The 13,572-nt window shown below is 40.3% G+C and overlaps 1 protein-coding gene across 1 annotated transcript; it reads right to left on the bottom strand.

Moving 5' to 3' along the window:
- Positions 1-1,924: 1,924 nt before the first annotated feature.
- On the bottom strand, positions 1,925-7,518 carry kcnn1b (potassium intermediate/small conductance calcium-activated channel, subfamily N, member 1b; the record flags this gene model as incomplete). The annotated part of the gene is made up of 9 exons (XM_082505622.1): positions 1,925-2,209; positions 2,460-2,529; positions 2,680-2,807; positions 4,096-4,206; positions 4,415-4,556; positions 4,726-5,144; positions 5,564-5,659; positions 5,843-6,256; positions 6,439-7,518. 9 exons carry the CDS (start codon positions 7,516-7,518, stop codon positions 1,925-1,927), a joined length of 2,745 nt encoding a protein of 914 aa, XP_082361748.1.
- Between the last annotated feature and the right edge of the window lie 6,054 nt (positions 7,519-13,572).

Below are 13,572 nucleotides of genomic sequence, written 5' to 3'. Positions count from 1 at the left end.
CACAGTTTGAGAATCTATGGAATGGATCAGTATGATTACAGGGAGGAAAAATCTTTTTTTTAAAAATAATATTTTAAAATAATGTCAACAAACTTTTCTACCCTTTTTAAATCAAATTTAGTCTATATACCTACAGTGGTGTCAAAAGTGTTTCCCCCCTTCCTGATTTAATATTTTTTGTCATGTTTCAGATCTTGAAACATTTAAATATTAGACAAAGATAACATGAGTAAACACAAAATGCAGTTTCTAAAAGAAGGTGTTTATTATTAGGGAGCGAAACCAAATCTACATGGGCCTGTGTGAAAAAGTTATTGTCCCCTAAACCTAGTAACTGGTTGGGCCACCCTTAGTAGCAACAACTGCATCAAGTGTTTGCAGTAATTGGCAATGAGACTTTTACAGTGCTATAGAAGGATTTTGGCCCACTAATCTTTGCGAAATTGTTGTAATTCAACCATACTGGAGCAGGAACTGCCTTTTTAAGGTCGTGCCACAGCATCTCAATCAGATTCAAGTCAGGACTTTGCCTAGGCCACTCCAAAGCCATATAGAGGTGGACTTGCTGGTGCATTTTGGATAATTGTCCTGCTTCAGAACCCAAGTGCGCTTAGGCTTGAGGTCACAAAAAGATGGCTGGACATTCTGCTTCAGGATGATTTAGTAGATGGCAGAATTCTTGGTTTCATTTATCACAGCAAATCTTCCAGACCCTGAGGCAGCAAAAAGGCCTAAAACCATATTTTACTGTTGCTATGATATTCCTTTTCATAAATGCGGTGTTGCTTTTAGACAGATGTAATGGGACACAGACCTTCCAAAATCTTTAACTTTTGCCTCATCAGTCCACAGAGTATTTTCCCAAAAGTCTTGGGGATCATCGAGATATTTTCTGGCAAAAGTTCCTTTTGCTCTGCAGAGGTATCTTCTTGGAACTTTGCCATGCAGGCCATGTTTGCCCAGTCTCTTTCTTATGGTGGAGTCATGAACTCTGACCATAACTTAGGTAAGCGAGGCCTGATGTTCTCTGGATGTTGTTCTGTGGTCTTTTGTCAACTCTTGGACGAGTCGTCACTCAATCCAACAGATGCGCTCTTGGGGTAAATTTGGTTGGCCACCCACTCCCACTAATGGCGATCCTATTTAAGTGATTTTCTGATTGAGAACAGGTGTGGCAATAATCAGGCCTGGGTTTGGCAGGAGAAATTGAACTCAGCTTTTCAAAGTTATGATACACCACACTTATTCCCCTGAATAATAAAAACCTTGATTTAGGAACTTCATTTTGTCTCTATTTGTGTTTAAATTTGATGATCTGAAATATTTAAGTGTGACAAACATGCTTCTAGAAAACTTTGTGAACCAGGTCATTAGATTAGTTTTAGAGTAAATATTATTCATGGTATTTGATCAGTTTTCATTGTAATGATTTCCATTTTACAAATGTTTAGTTCATTAAATAAACCCATGCTGAGCCACTTTTTGAAAATAATCACTTAAAAATCTTCAGAAGCTGTTTACTATATCACGTATGAGAAGCACAGAGAGACTACCACAGTGTCCCATGAAATGCAGGGCTTTTTTTCTTTTAGATTATTTGAGTGTCTTAGAATTTAATTTTAATAAACAAAATGAGCATTTTTTTAAAAAAAACCTTTTTTTCACTTCTTAATCGTTCATGAACATCTCTCTGTCTTCTGCACAGTCCCCACTCTTGGGAGAGGAAATGAAGGAATAATGTTTTTCCTTTTCCTCTAAAGTCCCCTTACAAAGGGTCTTCCCCTTACACTGGTGGTGCAGCTGCAACTCCCAGGAGTGAATGTGTATGACTCCATAAACACGTAGCAGAGTTCTTGTTGAAAAAGTCCATCCCAGTATTGTAAACGGTTGCACACTAAAAGGAAAAGCACTGAGGAACGGCCATTCAGTTGTATGGTGTCTCCGGTGCAGTGGATCCTGGACAAAGCTGCTTGGCCGGCACTGAGCAGCACTCAGAGCTCAGGGAGGATGATAGGAAGTGTACACGGCAAGCCAAGTCATCCAGGAAATCCTTTTGTAACTTTGCTATTGCTTGAGAAAGCACAACGGGCAGCGACTGCACACATTGAAGGATGGAGTCCAGTTTCTTTTCCAGAGCCACAATCCTACTGTCCAGCTCACCACTTCGATGCTGCAGCTCTGATACCAGATCGTACATCATGTTCTGAGTCTGAAATCATCACCAACATGCTGAGGTCACTTTCAAGTATCAGGAGATAAGCAAGTCAGGGTTTCTCACTGTTTAGATTATTATAAAAGTCATAAAATGCAGAAAAGATAATGAAAAAGAGGCAAAATGTGGTTCATACTGGATAAAAATTACAATTCCTTGTGTCAAATTACTCTCAGCATCAGTCAGAGGGTAAAATTTCCTATTATATATTAGTAAAACTGAGGCAAATAAAAACGTTTGCACAAACCTTTGCAAGATCAGCAACTGTATTGGCCTGGTCAGTTAATTTCCTTTGCTCCATTTTCACTCGTCGCAGTCTAAAGTTGTAAACCAAAACTATAGTCACATTTGTGCTACAATAATATAAATGCAACATGCAGTAAATCCTAATTCACATAATCCAGAGCCACAAATTAAACTGTAACAGCATTTACTGAAACCCCTGATGGTGGCATAATGATACCTACTGGTGGATGGCTTGCAAGAATTTACGCTGATGGTGGCGTACTCTGGCATGGTCAATCTTCTTGACCAGCTTTGTGTTTTTGTAAATGAGCCATGTCTCTCTCAACACATTTGCTGCTGTGTTCTTGATCTGTGGAAGTATGTCAATGGAAAGGCAAAACAGAAATGTAGAGACATAAATGAAGCTTAAGTCAAACAGAAACTAAAATGAGCCTGAGTACTATAGGAAAGTCTTGAGCAATCCCTCATTTCTTTATGTTTTTCTGTGAAAACCTGCACGGAAATGCAGTGTTTAAAGAATAAACAGAGTTTGTACATTTCTAATGACCTGAAAAGTCAACATTTAGTATGACAATGCTAATTCTACAACAGAGATTAAACTGGCTTTAGGCAAACTTTCTCCCATCTTCTTTGAGAATCTTTTAGAAATATTTCTCCAGGCCTCTTGACAGACTTTTAAACCTCTCCTTTAGATGTTGGCTGCTTTTTGTTATCATGATGATCCCACACTGTTTCAATAATGTTGAGGTCCAGGCTCTGAGGAGGCCAAAGTATGATATTGTTCCACTTCTATTGTTCACTTTTTTTTAGTGCATTTGTATTGTGTTTGGGATCATTGTCATGCTGAAAAATGAATCACATGCTTTCCAGATAGTATCAAAATCGGATGGTACTTTTCTGCCTTTCATAATTCAATCAGTTTTAACAAGACTGCTGGCTGAATTGCAGCCACAAGCCATGACAGAGCCTCAACCATGCTTAACAGATGGCTGTGGACACTCACTGTTGTATCTCTCTACTGACCTCTGCTGAATATATCGATGACACTTTAAATCAAAAATTTCAAATTTGGGTTAATCACTCCATAAAATCTGTTTCCACTGATTTTTAGTCCAGTTCTTGTTAAATTTGTTACACTTCAGTCTTTTCTCCTCATTTCTCTTCCTCAAGAAAGACTTCTACGGGTAGCTGCAATTAACCCCCTTTCTACTGAGATCATTTCTGAGGCTTCACTTAAAAGTAGATGATTAGATGATAGGCTAGATGAATATCACCTGAGCTCTTTCCTAGATTTTTGCCCTATTTCTTAAAGACATTGCTTTGAGATACATTTCATCTGTTAGTTTTGTTTTTTAGGCCTACCACTTGTTCTTTTGTTATCCCAAAAACTTAAGTTCACACTTCATACCATGCTAAGACATGACAAATTTTCAGTAATCGCCTTGTTGGGATTGTTGGGAATCACCTCGTTGGAGCAACTTTAAAAAAAATCTAATTGGAGGAAATTGAGGGTGGCTCAAGACTTTTGCGCAGTAGTGTATATGGTTAAAAAAGAGAAAGTGCTGTTACTTTTAAGACTGATCATGTAGTCTTAATATTAAAAATAAAGTCCAATCACTGCATGTGTAAGAACACACCTTTTTGTAGATTTGGGTATCCATCATAAAGTTGTGGACATGTTTCTCAGCTCTGGTGAGTTCTGATTTTCTTGCGACAACGGCCACGACTAAGGCTGTACAACCTGCTCCCTGATGAGAAGAAGAGAAGTGTTAGCATGACTGTGTTATTAGTTAGTAGTTAGCTAGTATAAAAACCACACCAATCATTCACGTAGGCCAGGATTTTAAAGGATTTTTAAACAGATATTTAATTGGGGTTATTCAGAAAAAAATCACTGTGAGTGATTTGCATATCTGCCTCTTCTCTACATGTGCACTGTGTTGGTATAAAACTCACCATAATTCCAGTTAACAGGCAAACCCCTTTTCCACAGTAGGTGTGAGGGACCATGTCCCCATAGCCGATGGACAGGAAGGTAATGGAGATGAGCCACATTGCTCCAAGGAAAGTGCTGGTTACTTCCTGTGCATCGTGATACCTATTTAAACATGACACCTGTCTGTAAAAGCAGTTTATGTTAAAGCTGGAGAGACTACCCTTGATTTAAGTTTCTTTCATTTTTATCCAGCATTTGTTTAACGCTGAAAATCTTCTTGATGATTTTTAAGTAACACATTTTTTAAAAAAAACAAAAACCTTTAAGATACCTTTCACAAACACGCACTGTCCACGCAGCAATGATCCAACAGGACACACTGAAGACTAGCAGCACTGTGCCAGGACAGATGGTCATTAGGGTCTTCATGACAAAACGAGTGTCAAAGTTGATCTTATTGAGTGCACCGATGCTGCGAGAGGAAGCGTCTGTGAACAGCTTGCTGTGCAGCAGCATGACCCGGCCAATCAGGTAGAGGCGAAGGAACATCGGCACAGAGAGGATGATGTCTACGTCGGCGTATGCCACCGATGCTGCATAGCTGAAGGCCAGTCGAGTCGTCCAGGTGAACACGTATTTCCCTGGGATTGGATGAATGGCACAGATGAGGAGCTCCAACACGATGAAGACAAGTCGCTCAAAAGTCATTGCTATCCTCCAATCGTCAGCCCCGTTGTCCACCATGAAGAGCTGTTGAAGAAAAGTAGCAACATTTCTAGACCGTGAATATGAAAGAATAATGAGTGATGAACTCGTTTTGTTGGGATTACAGTTTTTTGTTTTGTTTTCTTAATTTGGATAATTCTGACGAGATGAAAATGAATGTTTTATCTTCTGGTGTTTTTCAAAGAGACAATTTTAAATATATTTTTGGGGGTATTTTAACTTTTATCGTTATAGGATAGTGGAGAGAAGAGCTTGGATAAAGACACGTAGTAAATGGCCTCTGGGGAGATTTCAGGTATGTGGGTTGTCTGCTCAACCCCTTGAGCTAAACCAATGCTCCAATTCAGGGGGTTTTAAGACTAGTTTCCTTACTTCACGTGAATTATCTGATCCAAATGATAACGCAGCTCATGTTGGCAAAGTCATGGTTTGTTTCTTCATACCTGGATTTCCCTTGCATGGTACATCACAATGAGTCCCAGCAGAATAGCAGTAGAAATGCTGATCAGGCCTTTTAGAACATATGAATACATGGATTCCTGTAAATGGTAGAGACAATGACACAAAACTATTAAACTAATAAAAAGAAGACCATCTGTGAGTAAAACTGTTTAGGGGGCCCTCAAAGTTAAAACTTTTAATGGCACTATGTTGATGCCGCTTTCATTTGTTTGTTGAAACACATTTATTTGGAGACACTGGTGTTTCTGCTCTGAGTGTACCTTGGTGTAAAATCCCCTTGACAGCTCCGTCTCGATGACCATGACAATAATGCCAAACATCCCACAGACCAAGGCGTAGTCGCTCAGTTGTTTGCGCTTCCCAAACAGAGCTCTCCTCTGACCCAGCCTGTAGCTGATATCCTTGGTCTTCTTCGGTGGTGTGCTACCTTCCTCACCGTTGGTCTTACTGGAGTCTTCTCGGATGACTTTGGAAAAGGCGTCCTCCAGGATGGCACTGTGAAGAAGCTGGATTGGCTGCTGGCCTGAAGGAAGATCTGAAAAACTAGATCTCAAAGTGCCATGGCTGCTCAGGGGTCGGACTGCATCCCCGTTAAGTATGCCACTGCTTTGTAAGGCTTCGGGAGGCGGAGGAGTGTGTTTAGGAAGGGAGACTTTAGACCCCTGAGAGACTGTCTGCAAAATAAAATAAGACTGTCAACAACAAGCATGTAATATATCTGAAAGCATGTTACAGTGTATGGTTCAGTTAGAATTGGCATGGTATGGAAACACACAGGTTAGCTAAACCTACTTTTGATGGTTCCAATTTAAGTATGAAAACTAAACGTTTAAAGCAGCCGAATCAAAACATGCACCTGACTTTGTCGCTGTCTTGTTTTCTCATCCATTAAATCTTGAATCTCTAGGGAACTATACTGACTGATGGAGAAAGATGTGACACTTTTGTTGCCGACTGGTGTAGACGATCTTTTTATTTGGCTTGTCAGGGAGTCGTGAGGGAGGTGGTGGCACTTGAAGATGGTGGACGGATCTCCAGATGTTTGATCGCCTGCGATCAGGCAGTGGAACTCTTGCTTTCGCTGTTGCTGAACTAACAGCGGCTCTTTACCGAAAAGGTCTCTCCAGTTGACATCTGCACCAGCAGCAGGATGAGGCTGCTTTTGGAGTTTTTGTTTACACTCGACTGAGTCTAGAGGAATGTTGAACAAATTTGTTGCTTGGCTGCTGTCTTTCAGTTTATAATGATTGCAGGGCTGTTCTTTTCCACCTTCTTGGTTAGTGCACTGAGGCATGAAATGATCTTTGAGACGGTTTGTTGCAGGATTCAAAAGCTCACTTTGGTTTGTTTGCTGTAGTAAAACCTGGCAAGTAGTTGAAATGTGGCTGCTGGGAGAGAAAGGCTGAACATGTGGTGAACATAAAAGGCTTCTCTTAGCTGTTACCCTGGGAAGGCAGTCTTGGACCCTGTCCTGTTTTGACTGTGGCTGAAAACTAGAGGCATCAGGACCGGGACATCTACATCTGTCATTGTGGTTTGGATGTCCCACACTGGTGCCTGCTCTTTCTGCTGAGGGCGACTCATCTCCTGCGTTGCCAACATGGCCACAAAGGAGCAGCCAGTCCTCATCGCTTAGCTGCGATAAGGTTAGGTTTCGAGTTTTGAGTGGCGACATCTGGGCTGAACCTCTTGGAGGGCCGAGTCCATTGCATGTTTCATGGGGTGAAGATGAGACACAGCACTGGCTTTTCTCCTGTGGGGTCAAAGGTGTCTCAACCGAGGTTCCTCTGTATGGATCATGCTTCCCCTCAGGGGTCTTTATGGGAGGGGATGGGCATCCTGAGGTACAATGCTCATGGCCACCTTCGTGGAAGACTTCACCTGTTGAGTCAAGGCGCCGCGTTGCATTGGTGGGTTTAACCAGAATCAGCCTCATGGCATCAATGCAGGGCTGAAATGACACCATACACTGATCATTTTTGAAATGTCACCAAGAAATGAAACAAAGATCCTGAAATATAACTGAAAACATTTACACTGATCACTTTGGTTTATTTATTTATTTTCCCCCACAAAGTTCAAGAAGTGGTGAAAAGACTCAACTGCAGAAGGAGTTCATACATTCAAACATTATTGATTATGCAGGAAGACAGATATGATGGATGTATGGGTGGATGGACAGATGAAGAGGGATATTTCAATGTGAACATGATTTGAATGTTGCAAGTGGTCAGACTTACTTATACAGTCATGTTAACTAATTACCCCCTTACTGCTTGCATAGCAATTGGAAAGTAAGTCACAGAAAGATGCTTTTAATCAAATCCAGTTAATTAACTCATCAGTAAGTGTGAGCACCTCTATAAAAGCAGATGTTTTGGCAGGTTGTTGGTCTGGAGTATTCAGGTGTGTGTTGACAGAACATTATAATCTACAGTCTTGTGCCAAAGGTCAGACTGCGCAATGCGCAGGCCTCATTTAGCATGTTAAATGTTACAGCAGAGGTGTCAAACATCGTGCTTGGGGGCTAGAATCAGCCTTGCAATGACTTCAATCTGGTCCACTGGATAGCTTTGGAAAATCAAAAATGTACGTTTTATAAATATAGGACAGTCTGGGTAGGGATGTACTAAAAATATTTTTGTAATTTTACAATTTAATCATGTAGGAAAACTGAGATGTACTGTTGAAAATGCACGTCTTTATCTTATATTAAACATGTCAGGGATAAGATGTGTAGTTAAACGTCTTTACACCAACAGAAAGTGAAAGTTTCTCTCATCCGGCCCACTTAAGATCAAAGTGGGCTGTATGTGGGCCTCAGTGTAAAATGAGTTTGACAGTTTCCCTGCGTTAGAGTGCACAATTAGAAAAAACTGAACAAGCGTAGCTTTTTTGAAAGTTTCAGTCTTTTGGACAGACGAGACCAAAGTAGACATGTTTAGCCATAATGTACGGCACCACAATTGGAGACAAACAAATACAGCATACCAACACAAACACCTCACACCAACTGTCAAACATGCTGGTGGAGGGGTGACAAACGGGACAAATTCTGTCTCACAGAAACAGCATCGTTCAGAGGACGGTGATCACAAGCACAGCAGCAAATCTACAAAAAATAAAAGAATCAAGATTTTGCAATGCACCGGTCAATATCCAGACCTCAACCCAACTGAAATGCTGTCAAGGGATCTTAAGAGAACACAGTGAAAACAAATGAAGGCAAACCTCAATGAAGTGACTCAACAATGTAAAGAATTATGGGTTTACAATTCCTCCACAGCGATGTGAGAGACTCATAAATGATTACTTCAAATTATTTCAGCTGAAGGTGGTTCTGCACTACAACCACGGAGAAATAACTAAAGCTGTCAAATTAATGTGGCAAGTTTCACATTGTATACAACTGAGTGGTTGTGAAAAATTACAGCATAGTAATAAGGTGTAAATAATCAATCCTGAAGTACCATAGGCTACTTAAGTAGATGAACTTTCCACAAAGAAATCGATACCGACTGACTCCAGAAATAAGATGTTTCACAACTCTTCTGTCATTTAGGAATCTTTAGCTTTAATGAGGCCATTTGTTCAGCATGAAAGGAAAAAAAGTTCATCAAAAATAAATCTTCAAATTCAGTCTAATAGATTTTTTTTTTAAACTTATTGCTTTTTAAAATAGTTATTCAAGGCAATCTGACACTAGATTAAAAAAAAACATGTTCAGTCACAGGTTTGTGTTTTTTCTAAGGATCTGTCACAAGCAGATGTGAACCCCCGCTCATGTTTATTTACTGCGCATCAAAATCAGAAAGCCTCAGATAATAATACTGAGCAGACTCACACACTACATTACACTATAGCTATATAACTACAGATATAGATTCGGAGTTACATTAGTATCTTTAAGGGTTTGGTTTTCTCTTTTTTTCCTCCTTTTACAGGGTTGAATTTTAGTTGTAGAAGAAGTTAGACCATTTCAAATTTTTAAGGATATGATTTTGTTGATTAATTGAATAAAATCTAAATTCACAATACAAAAATGTGCATATCCATCCAGCCAACTATCCATCAACAGACTCAATCAAATGGTAGACCCTTAAATAAACCTCTGAATATATAATAAATAGTCACTTATAAACAAAAGGCATCTGCAGCAGCTTACCTTTACCTCCTTTATGACTTCAGCCAGTCATTTCCAGGAGAGCACTTAGTGCACAAGTGCTCCTTACCATCTTCTTCCATACGTTACTTTTTTTCCAGACTTGAAGAAGCAGGTTACAGACGGAAAGTGCTCCTGATTTGCAGAACACAAGTGTTAAGAAGAAAAGGAGCAGTCAGAGTGGGTGTTGGACACGGCTTCCCTCCTCCCGGTACAAACACTCGATAAAGGAGCTTTAGAGACGCTTTCCTTTGAAAGTAATGATTAGAATTCAACACGAAGAAAGGAAAGGGCAGCAGCAGCTGGCCTGGTAAAGGGTTGCCAAGCAAAGACACAGAGTGGGAGGGTGCAGCAACAGGTTAGAGAAAAAAATCTGGAACATCAGACTGGCGTGTTAAGGCGGAACATCACACATATAGCTCAAAGACATTAAATGGGAGTGGGCTGCTGGGTTGACAGGGGAAAACAAAAAGGAAATTGTAGCTTTCAATGCAGAGCGGAATATAAAAGGTCAGTTGAAGTTGTCATTGAAGCTCTTTGGTTCAAAGGCCTTCGCACGTTCTCTTATCTCGTCCACCAGAAGAGCCTGCAGAACAAAAGTGCCCATTTTTAAATCTGGTTCTGAATCAATCGAGCTAGCGAGGGCGACGTCTCATCAATGGGGCACGAAAAGATCTAAGAAATGAAACTGCGCGAGCAATTTTATAATAAAAGTATATTTATATACATGTGGAGAAGTGTAACGTCCAAATTTACTTGGCAGGAGTGGTGTTGCTTTCTGACCTTGTTCCTCTCCGGTGTTGCTTATAGACATTGATGTTGTATTTGTATGTAGCCTATTATGTTTGTATTTAGAAATAAAAACCTGCAAAGTTTTGATAATTCTCAATGTGAAGAATTTGTCATTTATAAGCACACACAACATTGCCCAAAAAATTTATTTATTACAGTCTGTGGGAGAGCTATGTGCGAAAATCCCATTCCCCCAATATAAATACGCATTATAGTTTATATAATACTTATATTTAGGTAGCTTCAGCTCTGTTTTATCTGCGCTTACTGTCCATCCACCTGGCATCAGACGAACTCTGGCCTGCTGCCTCAGCAGCTCAGCGTGAATGTTGCTGTGCTGGAGAAAACCTTTGTGACCGCAGGAGCGCTGCTTGCTGTCACAGGCCAAATAAATGGCCGCCACAGTCATCTGAAAGCAACAACTGATACATGGACACAGTTGCATGAAAAGTATTTTCTCCCTTCCCGAGTTCTTATTTTTTCCATATTTGTCAAACTTAAGATTTTAATATTAGACAAAGATAACCTGAATACATTCAAAGTGCAGTCTTTAAATGACGATTTCATTTAAGGGTAAAAAGGTTATCCAAACCTACCTAAGGTAATTTCCCCTAAACTTAATAACTGGTTGTGCCATCTTCAGCAGCAAGAACTCCAATCAAGTGATTGGCAATGAACCATTCACATCACTGTGGAGGAATTTTGGCCCACTCGTCTTTGCAGAATTGTTTAAATTCAGGCACATTGGACGATTTCCAACCATGAAAATCCTCCATAGTCTTTTAAGGTCTTGCCAAAGCGCTTCCGTCTGATTTAAGTCACCACCACCATGGTGGTTTTATGTTCTTTTTAGAAAATGCTGTGTTAGCTTTATGTCAGATGTAGCGGGACTCTAACCTTCCAAAAAGTTCAACTTTTGTCTCGTCAGACCACACAACATTTTCCCAAAAGTCTCGGGGATGATCCAGATGTTTTCTGGCAAATGTGAGATGAAACTTTGTGTTCTTTTCGGTCAGCAGTGGTTTTCTCCTTGAACTCTCCCGTGGATGTCATGTTTGCCCAGTCTGTTTCTTATTGTTGAATCATGAACTCCGACCTTAACTAAGTCTTTGCAATTCTTTCCAGACTGATAGATGACAGTGACTTTGTTTCTCAGGGGTTTCCTTAGATCAGAGGTGGTGAACTCCAGGCCTCAAGGGCTGGTGTCCTGCAGGTTTTAGATATCACCCTGGGTCACCACACCTGAATCAAATGATTAGTTCATTACCAGGCCTCTGGAGAACTTCAAGACATGTTGAGGAGGTAACTTAGCCATTTAAATCTGCTGTGTTGGATCAAGGACACATCTGAAACCTGCAGGACACCGGCCCTTGAGAGTTTCCCCACCCCTGCATGCCTCATGGCATGATGTGTTGATTTTTGACCTTTTTTAGCCTGCTTCACTTTGTCAGACAGGTTCTATTTAAGTTAGTTCTTAATTTAACAGGTCTGACAGAAATCAGGCCAGGATTAAAAACATTTTGTATTTTCTCCGGTTAAGAAGAAATGTGACAAATGTGACAAATATGCAAAAAACTAAGAGATTATGAAGGAGATAAAGTGGAGAAAACTTGGACAGTAGAAACTCCTCTGGGAATTAATTAATAATAAATTGAAGCTGTATTGGCACTACCAGAGGCCCCTCTGCACACGCCATTGCTGTTCTGCATTTTAAACGACTTATTTGAAAAGAAGGTTTGTAAATGATGACTAAAAGCAAAACTGCATCAGTTACATACACACATGAGCATGAGGCCACAATATTCGCACCAACACAGCTCTACATGTTTGATGATAACTTGAGGCTTCTGCTTTCAGGGGTCACAACAGACTCTCTCTTCTGTAAAAGAAAGAATAAGTCATTGCTGGCTTCCAGCCAACAGGTCTGGCAGAATAGATAAGGGATGCACCCGCTGTTGACCAAAGTCTGAGGAGGTTTAAAAAAATGACTAAATTCTATATCTCAGTCTTATTAGATAATATTAAAAGTACCAATAATTTTTTTTGAGCAACTTTCAGCCTGGTAGACAACTGGCTAATGTTCTTTTCCTTCTATTAGCTCACCTGGAGGGGCATAAGGAGCTACTCCAAGTGAGTGTTTAGGCTACATACCAAATGGGTACACATTGAACACTTACTCCCATTTGATTCCCAGCTGGTTGAAACTTTAATGCATGTCACTCCTCTAATGTCTCTCCCTTATCAGACTGTCAGACTGCTAGGTTGGAGCAGTCTGACACTGCTCCAACCTAGATTTAAAAAAAAAAAAACTTAACCAACAGCAGTCTGACTCTCAGCAGTTACAATCGAAGCAATGCGATAGACGCCTGAAAATAAAAGCAACAACCAGTTAAACATTACATGCGGTAAAGCTGAATAGCCAGTGAAGACACCATCCTTGTGTCAACATAACAATGTTTCAACATTTTGCCATTAGATTGGTGCTGTATGTGATGGTGCAATAGCCACTCCTCATTCTGGTCGTGTATCACAGAGCCAAAAAAAGATAGCATGTGGAGTAAGCGGGCGTTATTACAGTTGATCTCTGTAACCACTTCACCATCCTGTAGGTTTTTAGCAAATGCAAAGTCAGGCCGTGTTCTTACACATCTGAACCACAGTGGGGATATTGTGGTAGAAATCTCACTTCCTGTCTATGCACCTTTGATAGTTCAGCTGCTCTAACACCGGAATTTCCCATCTTTGGGATAAAGTACTTTTCACTGCATTATCTTATCTTGTATTCAGGGGTCTCTTAATCTGTAGACACCTCAATACTAAGGCTGAGATTATACCCACTTGGTGACAGCTGCGGACAGTACAGATAAGACATTTTTTGATACTCCACCCTCCAAGCCCTGCTTAAAGTCCACCTGAAGGATTCATGGCCAAACAAGCTCATGTGGTCACAAAATGCTGGAGGGAACACGGACATTCCAACCGATTATAAAATTTACAGCAGTGAGACCTCGTCATACCCACATACGTGGAAACTTT

This window comes from Aulonocara stuartgranti (genome assembly GCF_965226115.1).
Source record: "Aulonocara stuartgranti genome assembly, chromosome: 15".
Classification (NCBI taxonomy): Eukaryota; Metazoa; Chordata; class Actinopteri; order Cichliformes; family Cichlidae; genus Aulonocara; species Aulonocara stuartgranti.
Note: the sequence above shows the minus strand (reverse complement) of the source record. Positions and strands in the feature narration are given on the sequence as shown.